Source organism: Nicotiana tomentosiformis, chromosome 1, assembly GCF_000390325.3.
Source record: "Nicotiana tomentosiformis chromosome 1, ASM39032v3, whole genome shotgun sequence".
NCBI classification, from domain to species: domain Eukaryota; kingdom Viridiplantae; phylum Streptophyta; class Magnoliopsida; order Solanales; family Solanaceae; genus Nicotiana; species Nicotiana tomentosiformis.
The window spans coordinates 157136634-157164503 of record NC_090812.1 but is presented as its reverse complement, the minus strand read 5'-3'; the positions used below and the strand labels follow the sequence as shown (position 1 = coordinate 157164503).

The following is a 27870-nucleotide window of genomic DNA, read 5'->3' as shown; positions in this document are numbered from 1 at the left end:
ATTTTTCCAAAATTTTATCTTGTCCATTAGTCTGCTAATATCTCCCAAAAGCAACGAATATTTAATTTTTTTTACAAATACAAAGAGAACTACATTTTTCTTCATAGCAGCAAATTCAAAGTTTAAATTGCAGGTTAATCATCCTTTTTGTTCCTCTATATAGAAAACTTTATTCTTTTAGACTCAAATTACTTGTGCTTGTAAGTAACGTATAATAGATTATTTTGATTATTTTTTGTGGGGATGGAGCACACACATATATACTTTTTTTTAATTTTTATGTAATTTTACCTTGTTTATAAATATTAACTGTCATTATATTATTTTATAAAATATTAAAAATTAAATACCTATGGGGCTTACGTCCTGCGCCTCGGGGATTACGCCCCACTGAGGCATATGTAAAACGCCTCACCTTACGCCCCTGCCAAAAATTATCTTCATTTCCATTTTTACCCCTCAAAAGTACTCTAATATAAATACACACAAGTCTCGCCGCCAATTTCCTCATTCCTCTGCAAGCTTATACAAATACAATCAAGCAGCTCTTGTTTTAAATGTCGTCTCCGAGAATTAACCGGAGAGGTAATGAAGAGAAGAATCGAAAAGGAAAGTTATCGGAAAAATCCATGTCGTTTCACGGACAAAGCTCGGGGAGCAGCAGCACGTCCTCGGAGCTATTACGGAGGCCGAGGACGGTGCCGGACTTGCTCGCCGGTGTTAGAACTTCCGCCGGTGACTCGCCGTCGGCGGTGAATTTCCGGCCGATGAAGTTGACGAAGATGCTGGTGAACGTGACGATTCAAAGGAGTGTTGGACCTGTACAGGTACTGATATCGTTGGAAACGACTGTAGAGGATCTCATCGCCGCCGCGCTACGGCAGTACTCGAAGGAAGGAAGGCGGCCAGTGATTTCCTCCGTTGACGCCGCCGATTACGATCTTCATTACTCGCAGTTCAGCTTAGAAAGTAAGAGCCTGTTCACCTTTTTGAATTCCAGCTATTCGCCCTTCATTTAACGTCTCAGTGAAAAATATTTCTGCAAAGTATTGTTATTTTTGTTTTCCAAAATATTTACTCAATTTTAATTTATGCAGTGTAATTTGACTGTATACAAAGTTTAAGCATATTTTTTCAAACTTGTGATTATTATTAAAAGTAAAATAAAAAATTTAAATATAAACTTATTTTCAAATTTAAAATCTGTTTTTTTTTTCTTTAATAGACTAACAAAAAAAATAGAGTGACATAAAATTAAACGGATGAGCATATAACAAATAAAAATTAAATTTATTTATCCTATTTAGTACACATATGATCTAGTAGTATAATATATTATTTTCACAATTTTCGGGTAATTTAAGCTCACTGAATTATAATACCGGTAGTACTGGGGAATTTAAGGGCGGAAGGGGGTTTACACGAACTCGTTTATCGGAAAATTATATTGTATATATAAGGCAAAATTATTTTTATTTTGTGCATCTATATATTATATTTTAAATTCTCTTGACACATTCCAAAAGCATAGCTCAGGTGATGAGGGGTTTCAAATTTTTTTTAAGATTGTTGATTCAATTGCCACTTGCCACATTCTCTTTTAATTTTTTAATTTTTTTTAGGAACCCGCCAGAAATCTTGACTCCGCCAATAAGTAGTACAAGACAAGTTTCATAATATTATTGAAATTTAACTATCTAACATGTACTCAATATTTTCCTTTTCTAAGCGACAAGTTTAGTTTCTTAAAACAATTACTTGTAGTTTTTTTTTGGGGAAAAAAAGTTTAAAAATTATGATAGATTCTTCCTAAAATGAGTGTATGAAAATTATTTAAAATTACAGAATATTGATATTTTGTTGTTATCTTTGAATGATGGGTTTAGGTTTGGACAGGAAGGAGAAGCTCGCTGCTTTGGGGTCAAGAAACTTTTTTATGTGTCCGAAAAACGTTGGCGCAACGACGTCGTCTTTAAGCTGTGGAAAACAAGCTGATACATCTAACAAGAATATTCCTTTGCCATGGCTCAAATTCATGGATTTCTTGCCGTGAGGCATATATGCCGGTGTACAAAGTATCACGTGTTCGTGCAGGGTCCGAAAAAGGGTTGTATCCTAATAGGGTGTAATATAGACAGCATACCCTGATACAAATATCAACTGTCTAACTCGTTACTTACATGTCACACGTTAACAACTTAATTATTGCTCTAAGGTTTTCTTTCGGTGTGAGGATTTCTTGGTATGGAAAATTAAATTTAGAGCCTTGACTTATAGGTTATACTCCATGTTTTAGTGAGATGCTAAGTTCTAATAGATCTCTTCTCGGGTTAATTCACTCAATATATTCGAAAGAGGGCTAGCTTTTCACGACTACAAAAGTGTTATATATATTTTATTCCTACGCTCATTTTTTGTAGTTTGTCATAGTTTGAGATTGATATATTGTATATATTATAGTTATTCGAAGTTGAGAAGAGGTATTTAAATTATCTCAACATGGTGTAGCATAGTTTTTAAGTGCTAAATTTGATATGTAATACATCCAAACACCTAATGGTGTTAAACTTGTTGGCTATAAATGGGTCTTTGTACGTAAAAGGAATGAGAAAAATGAGGTACAAAGATATAAGACATGCCTTGTTGCACAAGAATTTTTACAAAGGTCTTGTGTCGATTATAAAGAGACGTATTCTCCTGTTATGGATGCTATAAATGTTATAAGAAATATCAAATTATAATGGATGTCTACTCTTCCTCCATGATCTTCATCTCAAATGTTTGTTGATATATTCAATGACATATTTTTTTTATGTTTAATGACATATTCAATAAATTATTTTTTTCACTTTTCATGCCTATATAAAGGTCTTATAATAGACAGGAAAATACACACAATTGAAGAAGAAATAAGAATCTCTTCTCTCTTTCTCTATGTATCTCTTAGCTTATTTTTCCTTGTTCCATATTGTTACTTTGAGTTATATATTATAACACGTTATCAGCACGAGACTCTACCATCTCAAGAAGCTCTTTGAGAAGACTAAGCAAATATGGATATCTCTCAAAGCAAACTTGGATCAAATTTCAATTGTAAAAATATTTGCTTAATTGATTCATGTACGACACATACAATATTAAAAAAGAAGAAATATTTTTCTCATTTAGGTATGTGTAAGGCAGATGTTACTATAATTTCTGGTAGTAGTAATCTAACTGAAGGCTCTGGAAGAGCCACTATAACTCTGCCTAGTAGAATAATACTTATCATAGAGAATGCAATGTTCTCCTCCAAGTCTAAGAGGAACTTGTTGAGTTTTAAAGATATCCGTCAAAATGAATTTCATATTGAGACAATAGATAAGAATAATATCGAATATCTCATCGTTACCAAGAATGCCTCTGGCCAGAAAAGGGTTATTGAGAAGTTTCCATCTTTATCTTGTGGCCTGTATTGGACAAGAATTAGTACAATTGAGGCACATTCTATCGTAAACCAAAAAGTTACTGATTCCAATACTTTTGTACTTTGGCATGATCGATTGGGATATCCTGGATCAATTATGATGAGACGAATTATAGAAAACTCAAATGGGCATCCATTAAAGAATTTAAAGATTCTTTTAAATAATGAATTTTCTTGCACTTCTTGTTATCAAGGCAAGTTAATTATTAGACCATCACGAACAAAGGTTGGGATTGAGTCCCCTGCGTTTTTGAAACGTATACAAGAGGATATTTGTGGACCTATTCACCCACCTAGTGAGTCGTTTAGGTATTTTATAGTCTTAATAAACGCACCCTCTAGATGGTCTCATGTGTGCCTATTGTCATCTCGCAACCTGGCATTTGCAAAATTAATGGCACAAATAATTCGATTATGGGCATAGTTTCCCTATAATCCAATTAAGTCTATTCGACTTGATAATGCTGCTGAGTTTTCATCCCAAGCATTTAATGATTATTGCTTATCAATTAGAATAAAAGTGGAACATCATGTAGCTCATGTTCACACTCAAAATGACCCTGCAGAGTCTTTGATTAAACGTCTGCAATTGATAGGAAGACCGTTACTCATGAAAACGAAATTACTCACCTCTATTTGGGGTCATGCCATTTTGCATGCAACAATGGTAATTCGTCTCAGACCGATAAATTATCATAAATATTCCCCGTTGCAATTCGTTTTGGGTCATGAACCTAATATATCCCATCTATGAATTTTTGGATGCATTGTATATGTGCCTGTAGCACCGCCATATCATACCAAGATGGGTCCCTAAATAAGGTTAGGAATATATGTTGGGTTTGAATCACCCTCCATTATTCGCTACCTTAAAACATTAACGGAAGATTTGCTCACTGCTCAATTTGCAGACTGTCGATTCGATGAGGCATTTCCCCCCAAATTAGGGGGAGAAATTGGTGAAACCAAACGTAAAATTTTGTGGAAAAATACGTCATTGTCTCATCTTGATCCACGTGCCTCTATTTATGAAAAAGAGGTGCAAAAGATTATCCATTTGTAGAAAATAGCAAATCAAATGCCAGATGCATTTACGGATCTGAAAAGAATAACAAAATCACATATCCCTGCAAAGAATATTCCAATATGTATTGATGTCCCTGTTGGACAATCTTCTAATGTCATAGCTAATGAGTCAAAAGCACGCCTAAAACGTGGCAGACATTGGGTTCTAAGGATCGAAATCCTAGAAAAAGGAAAATAAATGATCAAGATGACACTACGAAAGAGCCTTATAAAGAAACCCATGATTTAACCAATCCTGAAATTCATGAGGATATCGATGAGCCTAAAACTCAAGAAAACAAGGAACTATCAATAAATCCAATCGATATTGAGACAAATTTGAATCGATTGAATATAGTAGTGGATTATGTCTTTGCATACAATGTTGCATCTAGCATTATGTAAGATACTAAGGATCTTGAACCTCAATCTATTGGATAACGTTTACAAAGATGTGATTGGCCAAAATGGCAAGAAGTAATCCAATCTGAGTTAGATTTACTTGCGAAACGTGAAGTTTTTGGGCATGTAGTCCAAACACCTAATGGTGTTAAGCCTGTTGGCTATAAATGGGTCTTTGTACATAAAAGGAATGAGAAAAATGAGGTACAAAGATATAAGGCACGTCTTGTTGCAAAAGGATTTTCACAAAGGCCTGACGTCGATTATGAAGAGACATATTCTTCTATTATGGATGCTATAACGTTTCGTTATCTTATTAGTCTTGCTGTCCATGAAAATCTTGACATGCATTTAATGGATGAGGTTACAACCTACCTTTACGGCTCACTTGATAATGAGATATACATGAAAATTCTCTAGGGATTTAAAATGCCTGACGCACATAATTCAAAGTCTCGGGAAATGATTTCAATAAAACTGCAAAGATCTTTGTATGGTCTAAAGCAATTAGGAAGAATGTGGTATAATCGTCTTAATGAGTATTTATTAAAGGAAGGTTATATAAATGATGTCATTTGTCCATGTGTTTTTATAAAGAAAACAACATCGGAGTTTGTTATACTTGTTGTATATGTTAATGACATAAACCTTATTGGACCTCCTACAAAACTCCAAAAGGCAATTGATTATTTAAAGAAGGAATTCGAGATGAAAGATCTTGGAAAGAAAAAATTATGTCTTGATTTGAAAATTGAACATTTGGTAGACGGGATTTTTGTTCATCAATCTGCCTACATAGAAAAGGTATTGAAACGATTTTATATGGATGGAGCACATCCATTAAGTACTCCAATGGTTGTTCGATCACTTGATATGAATAAGGACTCGTTCCGACCTCAAGAAAAGAATGAAGAGCTTTTTAGTCCTGAAGTACCATATCTTAGTGCAATTGTTGCACTAATGTATCTTGTTAACACTACAAGGCCTGACATAACTTTTTCAGTTAATGTCTTAGCAAGATATAGCTCTACTCCTACAATGAGACATTGGAATGGAATCAAACACATATTGCGGCATCTAAAAGGGACTACCAATATGTGCTTATTTTATGAAAATGATTGCAATCTCGATCTTGTTGGTTATGCCGATGCTGGATATTTATCTGACTCGGATAGGGCTCGATCTCAAACAGGCTATGTGTTTACATGTGGAGGCACTGCCATATCTTGGCGATCGACTAAGTAATCAATCGTGACAACTTCTTCTAATCATGCTGAGATAATTGCTATTCATGAAGTAAGTCGAGAATGTGTTTGGTTGAGGTGTAGAATACATCTTATTCGAGACAAATGTGGTTTGAAGCGTGACAAACTACCCACAATTTTGTATGAAGACAATACAACATGTATAGCCCAATTGAATGGAGGATTCATAAAAGGAGATAGACAAAGCACATTTCACCAAAGTTATTTTTTACACATGATCTTCAAAAGAATGGTGATACCAATGTGCAACAGATTCGTTCAAGTGATAATATGGTTGATTTGTTCACCAAATCTCTATCGACGTCAACCTTCAAGAAACTAGTGTACGAAATTGGGATGCAAAGGCTCAAGGATGTGAACTGATGCTCTCATCAGGGGGAGTTAATATGAGTTGTACTCTTTTTCCCTTACAAGGTTTTATCTCATTGGGCTTTTCTTGCAAGATTTTTAATGAGGCAATCAAAAAGTGTATTTCTAAACATGTGTACTCTTTTTCCTTCACTAGTTTTTTTGTTTTTTTTTTATTAGGATTTTTTTCTAATAAGGTTTTAACGAGGCACATTATCTATGGACATCTAAGGAAGAATGTTATAAGAAATATCAAAATATGGTGAATGTCTACTCTTCCTCCATGATCTTCATCTCAAATGCTTATTGACATATTCAATGACATATTTTCTATGTTTAATGACATATTCAATGAATTATTTTCTTCACTTTTCATGCCTATATAAATGCCTTGTAATAGATAGGAAAATACATACAATTGAAGAAGAAATAAGAATCTCTTCTCTCTTTCTCTATATATCTCTTAGCTTGTGTTTTTCTTGTTCCATATTGTTATTTTGAGTTATATTTTATAACAGATTTTATTTTTTATTTTATTATCTTATTGCATTCCTCACTATTTACCTATAGCATTACAATGGACTATTTTCAAGTATGAATGTTATAGAGCCGGGGCGAAGTTATATGTGGTCAAGAATGATTAACTGAAAATTCTTTGCCAAAATATTATACTATGTATAATATAAAATAACTTGTTATTGATAAAAAAAAATATACTTTGGATACCCTTACATCAGGGGCGGATGCATCATATAGCTACCGGGTTCAACTGACCCCACTACTTTTGACATGAAAAATAAATTTATGTGTAAAATACCATTAAAATTATAATAAATAGTAGATATGAATCCATAGTTTAAATGCCGAGCCCACAGAACTAAAATCCTAAATCCGCCTTTGCCTTGCACAATCCACTAACAAATGATGTTCAAAATTTTAATAATCTTATTAAATTTCCTGACTTCACCACTATATAGAGCCCCTATTGGGGGACTATGTAACGAACATATATAAGGTAAGCCAAACAATAGGGAAAAGAAGATGTTTCCTTATCCTACGAATTAAATTTAGTCACCATAGCTGATAGACTAAATTTGAATTTTTCCATAGCTGATAGACTAAATTTGGTCCCAACAGCTCTACTTCGCCAACTTCGAACCAACCAATTGGCGATCTATACCTTCGTCCATACAGAGTCTCGTACAGTGCCATCGAGCTGTTATTATAAGCAAACTCAATGAGTGGTATGTGATCAACCCAATTGGATCATGCTTTCAAAATAAGTGAGCTAATCTTGTTATAAAGTCTATATTTACCATATCCACTCATGAATATGTGTATTTTATGGTAATACACTAGGCTTTCTGCTGATCGACTTTCACTTTCTGATAACTCGAACACTTTGCCACAAAGTATGTGACGTTCTTTTTCATGTCGTTCTACCAGTAAATCTCCTTAAGACCATGATACATCTTTATGGAACCTGAGTAAATAGAATACCTGAAATTCTGGGCTTCAGGCATAATCCGCTCTCTGAGCCCATCTATGTCTGGAATATACAGTCCATCTTGGTACCTCAAAGTACCATCATCTCCCCTTTGTACAAAAGCAATTATCTAATGTTTGTGAATCATATGTTTCACCTGCAACAAGTAGGGATCATTAAACTGTTTCTCCTTCACTTCGGCTACTAAGGAGGAACAAGTCTTATTCTGGACAATAACTCCACCATCTCCGGTGTCCGAAAGTCAAAATCTTAGCTTGGCTAAGTGTTGAACTTATTTTATCATAGTTCTCATGTCTTCTTCAATCACGAGCTATACTTCCCATACTTGATTATCTTTCTAAGGTACTTCCTGAAAACACTTATAGAATTATTGTGAGCTAAGTCTATACTCCGAAGATTAGATTCTCGTACAATAACACTACTCTCATAATACATACCTGGGGATGATTTTATAGTTTTTATATCCCATGCTAACTATGTGAGTTTCAAATATCCATCTGAACTTACTGACGATTTTCGCATCTCCCCCTTAGACCAGCGACTAAGGTCTTATACTTGCGGATCCTTCTCTTTTGTTGGGATCTGAACAACTTTTCTTATCTTCTCCAATTCCTTGTACTTTACATCAATGACGACTCATCTTCCGATGTACTTCTAAGCAATATTTCTTACTAGGAAAAACTATATTACTTACATAAATGAAAATCTAATGTATTCACAACTATCAAACATAATCTTAATGATTTAACTCTGCTCGCTCTGTCAATCTTGGGAAAACCTCTTTTTGATAACTCTTAAAGTCTATTCTTCTGTAGTTTGCTCTCTTAGTGCCTAGCTGATTTTGTTTCCTTCTAATGTCACTAAACTTTGGGTTTAACTTAAACTCTATGTATTCTAACACGCGTTCAGTATTTCAAACTGTTACCCACTAACTAGTGTTAACCGAGCTAAATAATCCAAATCTTGCCTCTACTAGCTCGGTTGAAATTTCTAATTCACTATATCTACTCAAAACTTACTTACTATTCTTTTACTAACCTCCTGCTAGCATCATGTTTTCTAGTTCTTCTTTGAATAACTAAAGTGAAACAAAAGGTTATTCCTAACTTCCCTCACCATCCAACCCTATTCTACGGTCGCATACTATCTTTTAATTTTTGAACTATATACATAGATCACACTTAGAAAAATTTTATATGTCTTATACGAAATTGGAATATCTAACCCAATCTTTCTATATAGTTCAAAATCATATCAGACTATAAACATCTGGAATAAACACTTAGTTACATAACCTAAGGGGAAAATTATCATATCTTTTATCTCACAATAATAGCGGCTTCTTATAGTAATTCTCTAACGTGGTACATTCTAATTCTAATTTGAATAAATCTAAACAACTTAAAATCATTCACTAAAATTCAATATTGCGTGCTCTTGGTTCTCATTTTGTATATCATATTATTCTTAGTTATATTTTATTTAGGCTTTTTTCTGTCCAAAACTATACTGATCAATTCTATGCCCGCTACGGTTGAATTCTTAACCTGTTACACCGTGGGGTCTAACATACGGATACACTGCCATACACAAACTTGTATTTCAGAGTATACTACTATCTGATAAATCACTTCATGCACCATTCGGTGAGTCTTGGGTCTTAATCCGAACCTAAAACATGCGAAGATTTCGCTATAATCACTATTACATACATTTTCTTTGAGCGCCCACATGCATCACTGTATACTCACAAGTCACCAGAAATTTTGATACACTAAAAATTGGATATTTGGTAAACATATAACTGAATACTGGCGTACTAAATAACCGTAAACTTGCCAGTTGAAAGACCGTATAACAGGTAACTGAGATAAACTGATAACCATAAAACATGATACTACTTTTGTACTTTCTGATTAGGTTATGCTCTAATATGTACTACTATCCATTGCATCCCACTTTCAACATACCTTCAAATCTCATTTGTTACCAACCTGAACTCTATAGTTATACCCCAATAGGAAAATCATCCATTCTAGAACCTTGGACTTTTCTTGCCCGTCGCTTGGAAATTCGATAAGAAGAGAAGGTTACCTATTGCTCTAAGCTTCATGGCATGATCTAGAGTAGAAAAAAATGAGACAATTCTGGATGTCTTGGTAGTTAACCATTTATATGAGTGGCCTACACACACAAAAAGGAAACTCCACTAGATACAACTTCATAGACTCCCTAGGACTCTTGAACCTAGGGCTCTGATACCAAGCTTTGTCACGCCCCGAACCTAAGCCTGGACGTAACACGACACCCGGTGCCTAACTATTGTGACCGAGAAAACCAACTGGCTGGCTCAATCAACATGTGATATCATAAAAAACTGAATGCGAAGATAAACCTATACATGTTGATATACTGAAAGTCCAAATGATATAAATCAAAGTGTGAAAATACTAATACAATTCTGAAACATATTTGTAGACAACATAACTTAACATGAAAAGCATGTGACTCTGTTTAACTGTTTAACTAGTCTATGAAGCCTCTAATGAAGTACTGAAAACACTGACTGTCTGAAAATACTAAAGATTGTGAGGTAATTATAATGCCCCAAAAGAATTGGGGATCACCAAATAGCTGGTACGAGAATCCTAGTTGATAACTGCATCGTGAGATGCAGGCCCTAGGCAAAAGGGACGTCAGTATATTTGAATTGCACTGGTATGTAAAGCAACTGAAAAAAAGAATTATAAATGCTGAAAACTGAAACTAAGCTGATAACTGAGAATTGATAAATTATTGAAACTGAAAGTGAAATGATAACTGATAACTGATAACTAAACAAAGGAAGTAAGGATATGAATACTCCCTCTTCTAAATGATGAACAACATATTTATCTGAATAAACTACGACCTCTGGCCCAAGTATAAGTATACATAACTACGACCTCAAGCCCAAAAATGCATAAATAATCAACTACGGCCTTAGGCCCAAACATGCATAAAGCATAAACTACGACCTCAGGCCCAAATATGCATAAAGCATATAAACCACAGCCTCAAGCCCAAATACAGGTGTTCAACATTCAGGGATTTAAATTCAGAAATTGAGAATCATAATGTAATATGTGATGCTGAAATACTAGATCATATTGAGTTACATGATACTGGAATACTGAATAGGACTAGACTGAGACATGTATTGTTGAATTGATTATGAAAACTGAAACTTCAAATATTTATGACATGCTGAGTAATCTAGACTGAGACTCATGGGAATCAAACCCAAGTCCATATTGATTACGCACTGAGCTCACAACGTTCAGAATGAAAGTCATGAATGAGTTATGGAGCTAGGTAATAGAAGTTCTGTAACTATTCAAGAAACTAAGCTTAACTATACTTCTGAGATAATTAGTAACGTCGTAAAAGAAACATAGTGTGGGGAGAATCATTAACATTCCCAAACATAGAGAGTTAGCCTCACATACCTTAACTTCCTGCTCTTGAGCATAATACAACATTCGCCAACCCTTTCAACTTTAGTTTATATCAATACAGGTCAAAGGGATTCCATATTAGCAATAATACTCATGTTTTGGTCACTTAGGTATTTTATCATACACCTTATGGGCGTAAAGCCTCATAGCGCTCATTAATGGTGTTTCTATACCCAAAAACCCATTCTCTTGCTCCTAGATAAATTTTAAAACCTTAAATTGCTATAATCAATACCATTCTTTATTACCCATAAGATAAACGACATCCTTAATCAAAAATCAACAATCAACAATCAACAACCCAAGTATATAATCGTTCATGCTATTCTATCAAATCCATCAACTCATATCTCATGAACTTAGAGTCTAGAATCATTTATCCAAAGCTATAATCAATTAGAGGGTGAAAATATTACCTTTTTGACGCCCAATCATCTTAAATTCTAGTTCTAGGGTTTTTGTCTCTCAAATTGATGTCCCAATCGAATATCTAATTATTTGAAGGATTTACCCATGTTAATAAAATTTTGGAGAATTGAAATTAACTTAGAATAACCATTAGAACTTACCTAGATGGGGTGTGTGGGGGGGGGGGACCTTTGAGGAGTTAGGTTCTTGAGAGCTTTCCTTTATAGAGCAAGTTTTTATGTTTTGGGGTGTGGGGGACGAAGTAGGGCTTTAAAAATGACCCCCCGGGTGCGTCCCCGCGCACCTGAAGGCCTAACCGCGCACCTGAACGCGTAGAATGGCAGTAGCACTGCCACAAAGTGTGCGGCCGCGCACGTGACCATCTCTGCGCACACCCGGGCGCGCATATTGCGCACTTCTCTATAAAACGCACATAACGTTCCCGCTCCACAATATATCATTCGAAAGCTATTTCAAAGGGCTACAACTTTCGTCTTTTGAGTTTTCTCTATTTCCTTACATAGTTTCACTAAATTCTGATGGAAGACGGACCTTTTATAAACTTAGTCGATTTTATCGAATCTTATGCATCTCACTCTCCGTCTTGATTCCAAAATAACTATTTTCACCCATACTCATCCCGCTAGGACTTTATATGTCTAAAATATCAAATTAATACCTATTTAACATATCCACACCTAGTCCGAATGTACGGAGTGTTACAAACATAATCTGTTAAATGCAAAAAAATATGTTCCACTTGACAAATGCCAATAATGGAGGTCAGACTGAACCAGGTCGGACGGGAGCCTTATAGCCCGTTTTGGCCAAACTTCTATAATCAGCTTATTTTGAGAAGTATTTTTTTTTAAAAGTGCTTTTTATTTTTAGTAATAAGCAGCTTGTGTTTGGCTAGTTAATTAGAAAAATACTTCTGAGTTGTAAACTTAGCTTGGCCAAACAGGATATTAAAGCAAATATAAAAGTTGTCTTTGTGTAACCTATACATCAGAGATTCGAGCCGAGGAATCAGCCATGATGCTTTATCAGGGTAGGCTGTCTATGTCACACCCATTTGATACGATCCTTCCCCGAACCCTGCGTAAACGCAAAATATTTCGTGTATCGGGTTGCCCTTTAAAATGAACCGGGTCAAGAAGACCAAAGCCAACTAAAAATTTGTACAGCGAGCAAACTCATAAATATTTGAGGGCCTAAATGAAGTCCACAAAATTTAAGTGGCCACTTCATTATCTTCTACAAATGGTCCACATACACTTTACAAAGTCCTCTCTACTTATACCCCCCCCCCCAAAAAAAAAGGCTCCGAGCATGGGTGGATCTACATGTAAAGTTTGGGTGCTTAAGCACCCATTAACATTAACTTAACGTAGGTACAACTCCATAGAAAACTTAAGAAAATATATATAAAGGTGAAAAAGCACCCGGGTAACATAAACTGTGATTGGTGATGCGGTTAGGAAAGGGTGCTGGAAGATTACTACTGGCTGAGGGCGGGTGTTCGAAACTCCATCCCACCACAGTATTATATTTTAACCAAGCAAACAATTTTATTTCCTTTTATTCAAGGCTCCTTTCTTTCTTCTTCTTTTTATTTATTTTTTAAATATTTTTCTCAATTAGTTCTTCTTTTTATTTTTCAAGCACACTTTCTTAACCCAATACTACTTTTTTTAAATTTCATTTTTGCTAACCTTTGTTTTTAGCTTTATGTTTTTCTTTTAATTTACCTAATTCTCTGTAGCAAAGAAAAAAATCATCTTAAAAAAATCCCAAAGTTCAATCCCTTTTAAAGATAAACAGTTCCTCCAGAAAGGTAAAATCCACCAATCTTTTTCTTATTTGGCCAATTGCATTTTCATCACAGATTTACGGTGTCTATAATATTAAAATATGAGTTTTGTTCTTAACTTTTTTCACACGCGTGTTCAACTAGTTGTGTACTTATACAATGTAATAATGCATAGTAACTTTATATTAAAAAAAGTTAAGCACCCACGAATTCAAAATCCTAGATCCGCCACTGACTCCGAAAAAGAAAAATAAGTTCAAGTTTTGTTCACTAGCTGTTTATAAGTATTTTATGTCATCATATCAAATTGACCTATAATACCAGTTAGTTTTCATAATAAACCTAATATAAAATCTATAAATAAAAAATTAACTTACTATAATTAATTGAACTGTATTAATATTAGAAAAATAATTCTTACTACTTGTGTATATAACTTAAATTCCAGACAAACAAACGAAAATGAAGAAAGCAAAGAAGTTAAAATGCAAGTGGCTCATGTCGAAGTTGAAGTTGTAGTTTAGTCTACATTAAGAGCCTCTCCTTCCCTATCTACTCATAGTTACATGAATTATTATAGTACTGGCGGAACCATTCTTTTTATTTTTATTTTTATTTTTATTAAATATTCGAAATTTACTGGTTTGACTAATTTGTTTTCGCGTTACGAGTGTTGAGGTTTTTTATTTTAAGATGAATATTCTTAAAATGAGGTTGAATGGGAAATGGAGGGAAAATAAAATTTTGAGTAAAATTTTAAGTTTTTCCCTCTTAACAATGAGACATTGTCCCATATTGGAAGTGGAAGACATTTTTGGTGGGTATATATATAATTGCTCTTCTTGTAGCTCTTAAAGAGTTAAGAAGAAAGCAAGCCTCGCGCCGTCGTCGTCGTCGCTCGCTCGGCTCGGCTTCGGCTTCGGCTACGGCTACGGCTACGGACGTTTTGGTCTTGCACTCCCTCTTGGCTGCTATAAATATGAGCAGCAAGTGTTGAAGAAATTGCTCAGAACTCAACATACAATTCGCTCAACAAATTGGCTATACATTGCACTCCTTCCTCTCAGAACTTCCATACGTTTTTCTGAGTATATACTCCTTCGTTCTGCATTGTTTTTTAACTTCAAACAAAGCAACTGTAAGTGTGATTTGCTACCGAACTTTGTGTTCGCTGAAACACTGGGGTTTGAAGTACCGCTACACCAGTGTGTAATTCGTTCTATCCTGGGAGGAAATAATCCATTACCTTGGGTACTAGGAGGGGATTAAATTCCTTAAGGAAACACTGTGAATTCAGTGGGCTCGAATTTATTATTATTGTTTCATTACGTTAATTTATATTTTACAGAATTAGAATTATTATTTACAAATACAGCATTATTAACGGGGAATAACAATCTTAAGGAATTTAATATTTATTTCTGTATTTGTAGTATTCTAATTATTCTGCAAACTAAAACCTTTGTGGTTTGTGTACTCCCGTTTTGGAGAGTTAAGCCTTCGTGGCGTTTTGTTGGATATTAAAATCTACGTGATTTTTACTCCAGTTTGAAAACGTGTATTAAACGTTTGTTTGTGTCATTCTTTTACAGAAAAGATGATGACTGAAAACGAGAACCAAGCTGTTCCGATGGCAACTGCCAACGCAACGACAAGCCGAACACCGGCGTTGGCACCGGCAGAAAAACCCGGAAAATTTTCCGGGATTGATTTCAAGCGCTGGCAGCAGAAGATGTTCTTCTACTTGACTACGTTATGTCTACAGAAGTTCATCAAGGAAGATGTTCCTGATCTGCCGGATAAAACTCCAGATAATGAACGCTTTCTCGTGATTGAAGCGTGGAAGCATTCTGATTTTTTATGTAAGAATTATATTCTTAGCGGACTGGATGATAATCTGTATAATGTATACAGTAGCATGGAGACATCCAAAGAATTGTGGAATGCGCTTGAAAAGAAATATAAGACTGAAGATGCCGGGATGAAGAAATTCGTTGCCGCAAAATTTCTGGACTACAAAATGATAGATAGCAAGTCTGTTATTACTCAAGTCCAGGAATTGCAAGTGATTATTCATGATCTACTTGCTGAAGGTCTTGTAATCAACGAAGCATTCCAAGTAGCAGCAATGATTGAGAAGTTGCCTCCATTGTGGAAGGACTTCAAAAATTATTTGAAACACAAACGAAAGGAAATGTCCCTTGAAGATCTCATTGTTCGGTTGAGAATCGAAGAGGACAATAAAGCTGCTGAAAGGAGAGGCCGTGGAAATTCAACAATAATGGGAGCAAATATTGTTGAAGCTAACAAGAAGAGGAAGAAGGCTTCTGGTCCGAAGTACAACCCAAGCAAGAAGCGGTTCAGTGGAAACTGCTACAACTGTGGGAAAACTGGACACAAGTCTACGGAGTGTCGTGCTCCGAAGAAAGACAAGAAAAGGGGTCAAGCAAACATGGTAGTAAACCATGATGATGTTGATAACTTGTGTGCCATGCTCTCTGAATGTAACTTGGTGGGAAATCCTAAAATGTGGTGGTTTGATTCTGGAGCCACTCGCCATGTTTGTGCAGTTAGAGAGGCTTTTGCTACCTACGCTCTTGCTGAACCCGGAGAGACAGTTTATATGGGAAATGCTTCAACAGCAAAAGTTGAAGGATATGGGAAGGTATTTCTAAAAATGACTTCTGGCAAGGTCATGACTTTGAACAATGTCCTTCATGTTCCCGAAATGAGAAAGAATTTAGTCTCTACTGGACTTCTTGTTACGCACGGTTTTAAGTGCGTTTTTGTATCCAACAAGGTTGTAATTAGTAAGAATGGAATATTTGTGGGAAAAGGTTACCTCACCGAGGGCCTTTTCAACCTAAATGTAATGGTTGTTGAAAATAATAATAATATTTCAGCTTCTTCTTACTTACTTGAGTCAAATGATTTATGGCATGTACGTTTGGGTCATGTCAATTATAAAACCTTGCGGAAAATGATTAACTTGGAAGTACTGCCCAAGTTTGAATGCGAAAAATTAAGATGTCAAATATGTGTGGAATCTAAGTATGTTAAACATCCTTATAAGTCAGTTGAAAGAAATTCAAATCCTTTAGACTTAATTCACACAGATATTTGTGACATGAAGTCAATACCATCTCGCGGTGGAAAGAAGTATTTCATAACTTTTATTGACGATGGTACTCGATATTGCTATGTTTACTTACTGAATAGTAAAGATGAAGCAATAGACGCATTCAGGCAATACAAAAATGAAGTTGAAACGCAACTTAACAAGAAAGTAAAAATGATAAGAAGTGATAGGGGTGGTGAATATGAATCTCCTTTTGAAGAAATATGTTTAGAATATGGAATTATTCATCAAACAACAGCCCCTTACACGCCCCAATCTAATGGGATTGCGGAAAGAAAGAATCGCACATTAAAGGAGATGATGAATGCGTTGTTGATAAGTTCTGGTTTGCCACAGAACTTGTGGGGGAAGCCATTCTTACGGCTAATCGAATATTAAATCGAGTGCCCCATAGCAAAACACAATCCATTCCATATGAACAATGGAAAGGAAGGAAGCCCAACTTGAATTATTTTAAAGTGTGGGGGTGTTTGGCAAAAGTGCAAGTTCCTAAACCCAAAAGGGTAAAGATAGGACCGAAAACCGTTGATTGTGTTTTCATAGGATATGCGACAAATAGTAAAGCATATCGATTTCTGGTTCATAAATCAGAAAATCCCGACATTCATAATAATACGGTTATAGAATCAGATAATGCTGAGTTCTTTGAAAATATATATCCGTATAAAAAGGAATGTGAGTCGTTTGGTGAAGGATCTAAACGATCTCGGGAAGAAACAAAAGAAAGTACATATAATCAGGAGGATCCAAGACGCAGTAAACGTCAAAGGACGTCTACTTCATTTGGACCAGATTTTGTGACTTTCTTATTGGAGAATGAGCCTCAAACATTTAAAGAAGCTATGACTTCTTCGGAATCATTATTTTGGAAAGAGGCAGTCAATAGTGAAATAGAATCCATATTGAATAACCATACATGGGAATTGGTTGATCTTCCTCCTGGAAATAAACCTTTGGGTTCTAAATGGATTTTTAAGAGAAAAATCAAAGATGATGGCACTATTGATAAATTCAAGGCAAGGCTCGTAGTCAAAGGGTATAGACAACGAGAAGGTCTAGACTACTTTGATACGTACTCTCCAGTTACAAGAATTACGTCCATACGGATGTTAATAGCATTAGCTGCAGTGTATGGTCTTGAAATTCATCAAATGGATGTTAAGACGGCCTTCTTAAATGGAGAGTTGGAGGAAGAAATTTACATGGAACAACCTGAAGGGTTTGTGGTTCCAGGTAAAGAAAAGAAGGTATGTAGACTTGTTAAGTCTCTTTACGGACTAAAACAAGCACCCAAACAATGGCATGCGAAATTTGACCAAACAATGTTGTCAAATGGTTTTAAGATAAATGAATGTGATAAATGCGTGTACATTAAAAATGTTCCAAATCACATAGTCATTGTTTGCTTATATGTGGATGATATGTTGATAATGAGTAATGACATTGCCAACATAAATGCTACAAAGCGTATGCTCAATAGCAAGTTTGATATGAAAGACTTGGGAGTTGCTGATTTAATTCTGGGAATTAAGATCAATAAAACTCATCAAGGTCTGGCATTGTCACAATCTCATTATATTAAGACAGTACTTGAAAAATTCAAGCACTTGGGCTTTAAAGTTGCAAAGACTCCAATTGACGTGAATCTTGCATTAGCAAAGAACAAAGGCCAAAGCATATCACAATTGGATTATGCTCGTGTATTGGGATGCTTAATGTATATCATGAATTGTACACGACCAGATATAGCTTGTGCTATAAGTAAACTGAGTCGATATACGAGCAATCCAGGCCAATCTCATTGGATGGCAATGAAACGAGTTTTGGGATATTTAGAACATACCCAGAACTTTGAATTGCACTACAGTAATTTCCCTGCGGTGATTGAGGGATACTGTGACGCAAATTGGATCACCGGTTCAACTGATTCTAAGTCCACAAGTGGATATGTATTCACTATTGGTGGAGGAGCGGTATCTTGGAAGTCGTCCAAACAAACATGTATTGCCCGCTCTACAATGGAGGCTGAATTCATAGCCTTAGATAAAGCCGGTGAAGAAGCTGAATGGCTCCGGAATTTCTTGGAAGACATTCCATTTTGGCCCAAACCGTTGGCACCAATATGCATACATTGTGATAGTCAAGCGGCAATTGGAAGGGCTGGGAGCGTTATGTATAACGGTAAATCTCGTCATATACGACGAAGACATAAAACCGTTAGGCAATTACTCTCTAGAGGAATTATCACGATTGACTATGTAAAGTCAAGTGATAATGTGTCGGATCCACTTACAAAAGGCCTAACTAGAGAGGTAGTTGAGAAATCATCAAGGGGAATGGGGCTATGGCCGAGAACAAGTCATTGTGGCGGTAACTCTACCTAGAAGACTGGAGATCCCAAGATCTAGGTTCAAGAAGATCAAACAAAGTCATTAATGACGGTTCAACATTGTCAAATAAAATTTTAGTCCATTCTCGTGATGAGACAATGTTCAGTATCAAGGATAAAGCATTAAGGCTTTTTAATGATTTCTAAATTTGATACGGGGTATATCAAATAGTGTATCTACAGGATGACACGTTTAGGAATCACCTATGTAAGTGTGAAGTGTTAGCCGCTTCAAGGAGAACTTTGTAAGGCCAGTTCTCTACGCACTTATGAAACCAGGCGGTGTTCATGGCTGAAACGAACACAACAATGAGAACCAAAGACGGTTAAGGGTTGATTGTGTGACTTATGGTTGTCTAGGTATACACCAAAGATCGACGGTTCAAAGATATCAAATCTACCGATTGACCGAGTATATCCGACATAAGTTTACTACGGAAAGTTCAAAGGGAAACCTACTTATCCAGATGCGATTAATCCTTGCTTGTAAATCACACAGTTTTTTCATGCATACTTCCGTGATATAGCCATTCCCCATTCATGTGGGGGATTGTTGAGGTTTTTTATTTTAAGATGAATATTCTTAAAATGAGGGTGAATGGGAAATGGAGGGAAAATGAAATTTTGAGTAAAATTTTAAGTTTCCCCTCTTAACAATGAGACATTGTCCCATATTGGAAGTGGAAGACATTTTTGGTGGGTATATATATAATTGCTCTTCTTGTAGCTCTTAAAGAGTTAAGAAGAAAGCAAGCCTCGCGCCGTCGTCGTCGTCGCTCGCTCGGCTCGGCTTCGGCTACGGCTACGGCTTCGGCTTCGGCTTCGGCTTCGGCTTCGGATTCGGATTTGGATTTGGATTTGGATTTGGATTTGGTCAAATGATCGATTGATTGATTAATTTTTTGGACCAAATTTATTTGTTAATAGTAAATATTAACGTAAGATTATCCGTATTTGTAACGGATATTTTCCAATCCGTGTATTTGATCATTGGCAGCCGGATAATGGTCTTCCCACCATGAAGTGCTTGCTCCACCATGAAGTGCTTGCTCCACCATGAAGTTAATGCTTGCTCCAACAAGAAGGGTGGACGTTTTGGTCTTGCACTCCCTCTTGGCTGCTATAAATATGAGCAGCAAGTGTTGAAGAAATTGCTCAGAACTCAACATACAATTCGCTCAACAAATTGGCTATACATTGCACTCCTTCCTCTCAGAACTTCCATACGTTTTTCTGAGTATATACTCCTTCGTTCTGCATTGTTTTTTAACTTCAAACAAAGCAACTGTAAGTGTGATTTGCTACCGAACTTTGTGTTCGCTGAAACACTGGGGTTTGAAGTACCGCTACACCAGTGTGTAATTCGTTCTATCCTGGGAGGAAATAATCCATTACCTTGGGTACTAGGAGGGGATTAAATTCCTTAAGGAAACACTGTGAATTCAGTGGGCTCGAATTTATTATTATTGTTTCATTACGTTAATTTATATTTTACAGAATTAGAATTATTATTTACAAATACAGCATTATTAACGGGGAATAACAACGAGTAGGGTTCATAAAAAGGGGAAGCTTTTCTACACAATTTTTTGTACTCACGAAGCTCGAACCTAAAATCTCTAATCAAGAGTGGAAAAATCTTATTTATCGTATCAAGACTCCTCAGCGCAAAGGCGGATTCAGAATTTCAAGTTTATGAGTTTGAGATTCTAATCGTTTTAAGTTACTGGGTTCTAAATAAATAATTTATATATATTCACATGAATTTTTAAAAACAAATAAATAGTTCGAATCAAAGTTATTATGCTCGGCCGAATCGCGGCTGAGCGGTGAAATCACTCACTCTCATATGATAGCAAGTGGAGGCTCTTTAAATGTAAGGAGTGTTTCCTTACTTATAGCCACAAGAATAAGATATGACGATTGGCGTGCTAGCAGAGAAGACAACGTGATGAAAATGAAATTATCGTACAGCTCAACTTTGATTCCTCAGTGTTTAATGTTTATTTTGGACAATGATTATTCTGAGGAGACTGTACAACAAGATATTAAAGATTTTCAAAAACAAATGAAACTTGGCTTTCAAACAAGGCCTAAACAAAGAATTAAGAGCTCTTGATATTATCTTTTCGAGCGATACTAACTAGTAGAGACAGAGCTAGCATTTAAATTTTATATGTTTTAAATTCTAGGGGAAAAACATCAATATTACAAACAAGTTTTGGAATTACTTTTAATACAAATTTAATAAATATTTTTAATACAAATATAAGATTTGAATTAAAGTTGTTGAGAATAATTAATAGACCCCAGAAATAATATTCAAGATATTAGCAAGATATATAATCATGTAACAACGAGTTACGATAATCAATAAGAATTAGAAAAAAAGTAGCAACTAAATAAGGGTAAAGCATGACTCTCATAAGAGCAAGTAATATCACTATAGCAAGAAAGTTTTACACTTTATAGACATGAGTAAAATACTCCAAAGATCATTCATTCCACTGCCTGTGAAATGCTCACTGTTTTTTTCTCTGTATTCGGTGTGTTACAAATGCAGAAGAACTTCCTTATTTATAATTCTATTTTTCTTTTTTTTGGTAAGAGTGGAAACTCGCAGCCGCTGCAACCTCTGTCACAACCTCTGTCTTTCGGATGTGCACTCTGTGGTAAGCACTTTGTGCGCACTGCGTAAACTGCCCCCTGTGTAATAGCTTGCAAACCACACAGGGGATGTAAATCGCATTAGGCAAGCCCTATGCGACATGATCAACTCAGAAGGTATTGAGGGGAGATTGGATCTCAGGATATAAATGACCACCCTCCAAACCAACTGGATAACCCCGAAGGATTCCTATTTATAATTCTTACCGAATGTAAAAAAATATTTTTCTTAAAACATAAGTTAGACCTCACAAAAAGCTACTAAATTCAAACGAATCCTTTATCTTTTCGGCTCCCACCCTGCTAACTAGTGTGCAGCGCACATTTTGAACTAAAGAGATTTGACGGCACCCTCTCGTTCTTTCAAATTGTGTTTTGTAAAGGTTTTAGTCTAGTATATATGCCTACTGCATGTTATTGTTCGTCTTAAATAAAAAAATAACCACCTCTTGATGTTTAATTTATTATCAACTGGTTTCGCACTCTAATTAATAAAGTGCAATGTTCTAATTAAGTTACAAATATATTTGAATAATAATCATAGTAAAAGAAAAGGAGATATTTGACTCGTTCAACAATAATATACTACTCCACTATGCTATTTAAACTTGACAGATGGAGTACAAAGGTTCTATGCAATATAGTGGAAATCCAAGCCATAGTTTGGCCAGTGGGAAAAAGGACAGCCATTAGTATATCCTCTATTTATAATATAATACTTCAAAATTACTAATACTGAAAATATCTAAGGAAAATATGCTTAGTGTATGTCGATCCTACCTCGTATGACTTCATTTTCAACTTATGAAGTAAACACAAGTCGCAACATAGATTTTATATTTTTTAATATTATTTTTGTACATTATTATTCTAATACATGATTGCTCAAAGATATTTCTGTCATGACGAGTGCAGTGTAATTAAAGTATCAGTTGTTATTTTCTACGTATAAATTATTTGATTTGATGTAAATATTCGAAGCATGTAAATATTTACCCGTCTTTACATAAACTTACGTCCTCATACAAACCTTCTTTTAATCATTGAAACTTTAAATTCATTAATTAATATATAATGAGATATCACAGTTTCTCATCAAACCTTTGATTAATTAATAGTCAGATATCACATTTTCTAATCTACAAACATAGTCAGTGACAAAACTAAAATTTCAATTAAGGAAAGTAAATATACAAAAAAGTCGAGATAAGGCCGGAGCTAAAGTGGTACAAAAGGGCTCGTCTGAACCTTTTCACCGGAAACTTACTTTGTGTATGTAAAAGGTAAAAGTTATTTTTTTATTTATAAAAATAAATATTGAATCCTCTTAGTTTCTTTGTGCTTACTTAATTATTATATCATGAATCCTCTTATTAAAAATTTTGGTTCCGCCACTAATCAATGGTATTCAACAAATAATATTCACATAAAAAGATTCACCTACTACACAATACTCTTTCCATTTAAAAAAGAATAAACCTCTTTTACCTGGTACGAGAGGTTTAAAAAAGAATGAAAGACTTTTAAATTTGCACTCTAACAATATATAAATATTTGTGTAGGTATAAATTATCTAACTAAGGTAATAGTCAGATATCACGTTTTCTAATCTACAAACATAGTTAGTGGCAAAACTAAAATGTCAACTAGGGTAAGTAAATATACTAAAAGGCCGAAATAAGGCAGCAGCTAAAGTGGTACAAAAGGGCTCATCTGAACCGAGGCGGACTCAGGATTTGAGTATGACGGGGGCACCATTATCATTAGAGTGTATTACCCAAAACTTTATTAGCCAGTAAAAGAATATATATAAACTCTAGGATAGACCAGTAAATAAGTAGCATATTCCACTATATAATATAAACTTGCTAAGCAAAAAACTACAATAAAGTAAAAAGAGCTTACGCTTTAATTTCATCAGACTCCCCAATTGACCCGCGAACACAAGCTCCTACTTCATCATACTCCCAAATTGACCTACGAACACAAATTTTAAAATAAGTATTCCAAAAAAATAATTATTGCACAGCCTTGCGCACACATGAACTAAACTAGAATAAACTTTAAAATGTAAAACAAGTTTAGTGGCCTTAATAGCAATTCGCGACATACAAACAATAATCTACTATTGTCCCAAAAAGAGAACTAAAGAAGGCACAACTTAAATCAAAATACAAACTTCAATATTATAGAATATTTTTAATTGATACTAATATAACAAAAGTACATCATCCACTTATACTTGAACTCGACGCGTTCTCATACTCTGAAAATGGTCAATAATAGCATCATTAGTTACATTTGCAAATACTTCTTTTTCAAAGTAACAAACTAAACAATCATTTAAAAATGCATCACCAATATTACTACGCAATTCATCTTTGATGTACTTCATGGATGAGAATGCTCTTTCTACCGTTGCAGTCGCGACAGGTAAAATTAGAGTCAACTTTACAAGTGAATATGCCTCCACAAGATTTGCTTCAACCAACGCTTTTGCCAAATCACCAATTTCTTTCAAATCCGAGAATCTAGGGTCACCATGTTTCATGTGCAATATGAAAGTATCAAGTTGGTGACTAAGATCTTGAAGCTTCAATTCACCAAACTCATCTGGATAATACTTGGCCAATGTCATTATTCTTTCCTTATCAAAATTAGCAAACGAATTAGCTGGATTCAAGCTAGCCATACCAAGAAGCAAGTTACCACTAACAATATCAAAACGACTGTTAAACTCCTGAAGTTGCAAATCAATCACTGTGTAAAAAAGCTCAACACGTAAGTGATGTGAATAAGTAACACTAGAAGGCCTACGCTTCGACTTTTCAGGAATATAGAATTCTTCCATATTGGGCACTAAAATGTCATGTTTAGCACAAAACAAAGAGACTTCCTCTATTAATGATTTCCATCCTTCATTTCTCATTTGTTGCAACCTATCCTTTGTAAGGTTAAAGAAATATTATGGCATTGACAATATCTTGCTTTTTCTTCTGTAAAGCTTTACTCAGCTCGTTCGACATCAACAATACCTTCAACATCAAGTGAAGCATGAACACAAATTCAAATGAATTGATTTTACTCAAAAAGGCTTCTGCTTGCAATCTATCATTAGCTCAGAACCTTCATATTCAATCACCCCAAGCACATGAACAATAGATGCAAACAAAACAATAAAGTTATCCAATGTTTTACAATGTGATACCCAACGAGTGTCACTGGCCTTTGAAGCCCTAGTTCTTGATTTAATCCTTTCCCACTTTGAACTTCACCACTCTCTAGCAACTGCTCCAATAATTCTGCTTGATGGTCCCGAAGTTTATCTCTACGTTTAAAGGATACTCCAATCACATTCAACACATTAGCAACTATAGCAAAGAAAGTTTCCACCTCCTTATATTTTTTAGCAACCGCTATAAGCGTCAACTGTAATTGATGAGCAAAATAATGAATGCAATGTGCCGAAGGAGTTTCTTGCAAAATTAAAGCTTTAAGACCATTTATTTTTTCTTGCATATTACTAGCTCCATCATACCCTTGTCCACGTATTTTGGATGGACTTAATGAGTGTTTCATAAGCAAAGAAAGTATTGCTTCCTTCAACGATTTTGCAGAGGTATCACCAACACGAACAAGACCAATAAATGGCTCGTTCACTTGACCTTTTTTGTCAACATACAGCAAAGCAAGGGACATTTTTTCATGGTGTGAAATATCCTTGGACTCATCAACTAATATCTCGAAATAATTCCCATCTAAATCATTGATTATAGCTTTCACGGTTTCTTGTGTACAAGCACTCACAATGTCCTTTTGAATTTTTGGCGAAGTCATCATATCATTTTTTGGAGCATGTTTCAATTGACTCTATCCACTTAAGGGAGCCTTTTTGCAAGCCATTCCAAAAGCCCTAGAAAAAGGCCTTTATTTTTTGAAGAATCACTTTCATCGTGACCTCTAAAAGATAATCCAAAGTACAAGAGGAACCTTGCAACATCGATTGATGCATTTAAACGAATTCGGTGCTCATTTATTTATTTCTCAGATTGCTTATCAAAAGCAACTTGAATTGATTGGGATTGATTTGATAAGTCTAACATCTTGTTGAAACACTTGTGGTGGAGGCAATTTACTTGACCAACATGTAAAGCAAGTCTTTCCGAAGCTTTATTCCAAGCCTTAAAGCCCGTTTTTGTGAAAGAGTCACACGTGCTTCCATGAACATAATCATTTTTGAATAAATAATAACATAAACAAAATACGGCATCTTTCTTCACACTATACTCCAACCATCTAGAATACGAATCTTTAAACCAACCCGGACTAAATTGATGCATTTTATTCCCGAATAAAGTTTTAGAAAACTTATGATCAACCGGTTGGCAAGGTCCATTTTGAATGTAGTGTCTTCTTACTTCATCCCGTATTCTAGGACTATATTTATCAATGGGTACTCTCTCTCCAGGATCGGGATTGAGTAATTTCTCATCAAACTCATCTATAAGATGAGAGGAATTGTTTCTAAGAGTAGAACTTGGTTGAGAAGAATTAAACTTCGTCAAAAATACGTCCATCTCAATTCATAAGAACAAGAACTTCCTACAAAAAACGAGTCCAATAAATTTAAGAGTCTATCAAGAATACAAACAAACACGATATAAATAGAGCAATCACACCCCTTTTATCAAGAATAAAACAAATACAACTTATTGAATATTAATACTACAACTCTACAAAAGGACCACTTTATATCTTCACTAACATTTACTTGTAAATTCTAGCTATGTTGCATAATTTAATTATATTTTAATACTTGATATTTTCACTAACCTTTAAATATAGTGTTGGTTGTTAGCACAATATAATTGAAATTGCTTCTCAAAATACTTAATTGATTTTTTTTTGTATATCAAGAATCAGAAACTTAAACATAAATTGAAAAATATGGAGACATTCATTCTTAAACAACCATTCTTAAATAATTTAGAGTGTCTGAAAAATAGAAAGAGAAGCCATTCTTAAAGTTAAATAGCAAAAAATTAAGAGACCACTAAATTTCAGAGAAAATAGAAGCTCAACCTAAAGAAAATCATTTGAATAATAGATTTGGGGTTTACCAAGAATACTTTTATCGGAGATTCTTGAACAAAAATTTTTAAACCAATTGTTGCTCGTTAGATGATAACTCTGCACTATTACACTAATATATCTTTATGAATATATAACTCGTTATTCTCGCTGGAAAGCTTTAAGCTTTCTACAGTTTTACTCTAATATCTTTGAAGAGGTCAAGTTGGTGGACTGGCTGTAAATTAACATCCATCTCCAATTCTCCATGCTCTTAATCTCTTATAATTTATAAATAAAAAATAAGTTTCAAAGTAAAAGAAGCACTAACCAAAGATTTGATGCCTGCTACTTTTTCAAAGTAATGAGTGGAATTGAGATTGAGGAAGAAGGGTTCTCTATTTTGAAGTAAGAAGTGACGTCCTGAGAGATGAGTTAACGGGAGGCGAGCTTTGATTTTTGATTAAGGAAGAACCGAAGAAGTGAAGAACTGGAGAAGGGTTTAGTCTTTAGGGAATTGACATTTGGGGCTTTTGATTGGGGTATTGACTATTATCTATAACTTTTAAAGATTTAAAATATAATTGAATTGAGAAAGGGTGAAATAAAAAATTATAAATTAGTGAACTGTTGACTAGTAACTAATAAATAGTACTATTGTACTAGTATATAATTTCAGTTATAAGAAGTAAAAGAAACTTTAAAAAAAAAAAGTAAAAGGCGGGTTTCGAACCCGCGTCGTATGACAAGAAGCAGAGCTTATGCTTAGAGGCGGACCATTGCTCCAGGCGTAATTTCGTTAATGAGGGGGCCAAGAAAAAAATTTAAGGGGTC

At 34.9% G+C, this 27870-nt stretch overlaps 3 protein-coding genes across 4 annotated transcripts in view; 2 read left to right on the top strand and 1 right to left on the bottom strand.

Annotated features, from left to right (window-relative positions):
• Positions 1–509: 509 nt before the first annotated feature.
• The window catches only part of LOC104085672 (uncharacterized protein At4g22758-like), a 38520-nt gene continuing 11159 nt past the window's right edge, over positions 510–27870 (top strand). The window contains exons 1-2 of one of the 2 annotated variants that reach the window (XR_011413382.1): positions 510–969; positions 1887–2459. Coding sequence is in view for 1 of the 2 variants with exons in the window: in XM_009589764.4 (XP_009588059.1) it covers positions 558–969; positions 1887–2053 (579 nt within the window). In the remaining variant the exon portion in view is untranslated. Of the gene's footprint in view, positions 970–1886; positions 2478–27870 lie in introns of those variants that run through there. The other variant, XM_009589764.4, reaches the window with a different exon arrangement.
• On the top strand, positions 5642–6178 carry LOC138891689 (secreted RxLR effector protein 161-like). Its single transcript, XM_070175423.1, has one exon. It carries the CDS (start codon positions 5642–5644, stop codon positions 6176–6178), a length of 537 nt encoding a protein of 178 aa, XP_070031524.1.
• LOC138891687 (uncharacterized) lies at positions 24203–25803 on the bottom strand. The gene is made up of 3 exons (XM_070175422.1): positions 25175–25803; positions 25002–25074; positions 24203–24910 (listed from the first exon to the last, which is right to left on the bottom strand). The coding sequence occupies exons 1-3, from the start codon at positions 25801–25803 to the stop codon at positions 24203–24205; spliced, it is 1410 nt and encodes a 469-aa protein (XP_070031523.1).

Excerpts from the sequence above, each read along its gene's own strand:
- LOC138891687 (XM_070175422.1), bottom strand. The coding sequence starts at position 25,803 with ATGACTTCGCCAAAAATTCAAAAGGACATTGTGAGTGCTTGTACACAA. Across the intron at positions 25,075-25,174 it reads AGGCCAGTGACACTCGTTGG|ATTGCAAGCAGAAGCCTTTT; the intron begins GTATCACATTGT and ends AGCTAATGATAG. Across the intron at positions 24,911-25,001 it reads TGCTTCACTTGATGTTGAAG|GATAGGTTGCAACAAATGAG; the intron begins GTATTGTTGATG and ends AACCTTACAAAG.
- LOC138891689 (XM_070175423.1), top strand. The coding sequence starts at position 5,642 with ATGAAAGATCTTGGAAAGAAAAAATTATGTCTTGATTTGAAAATTGAA.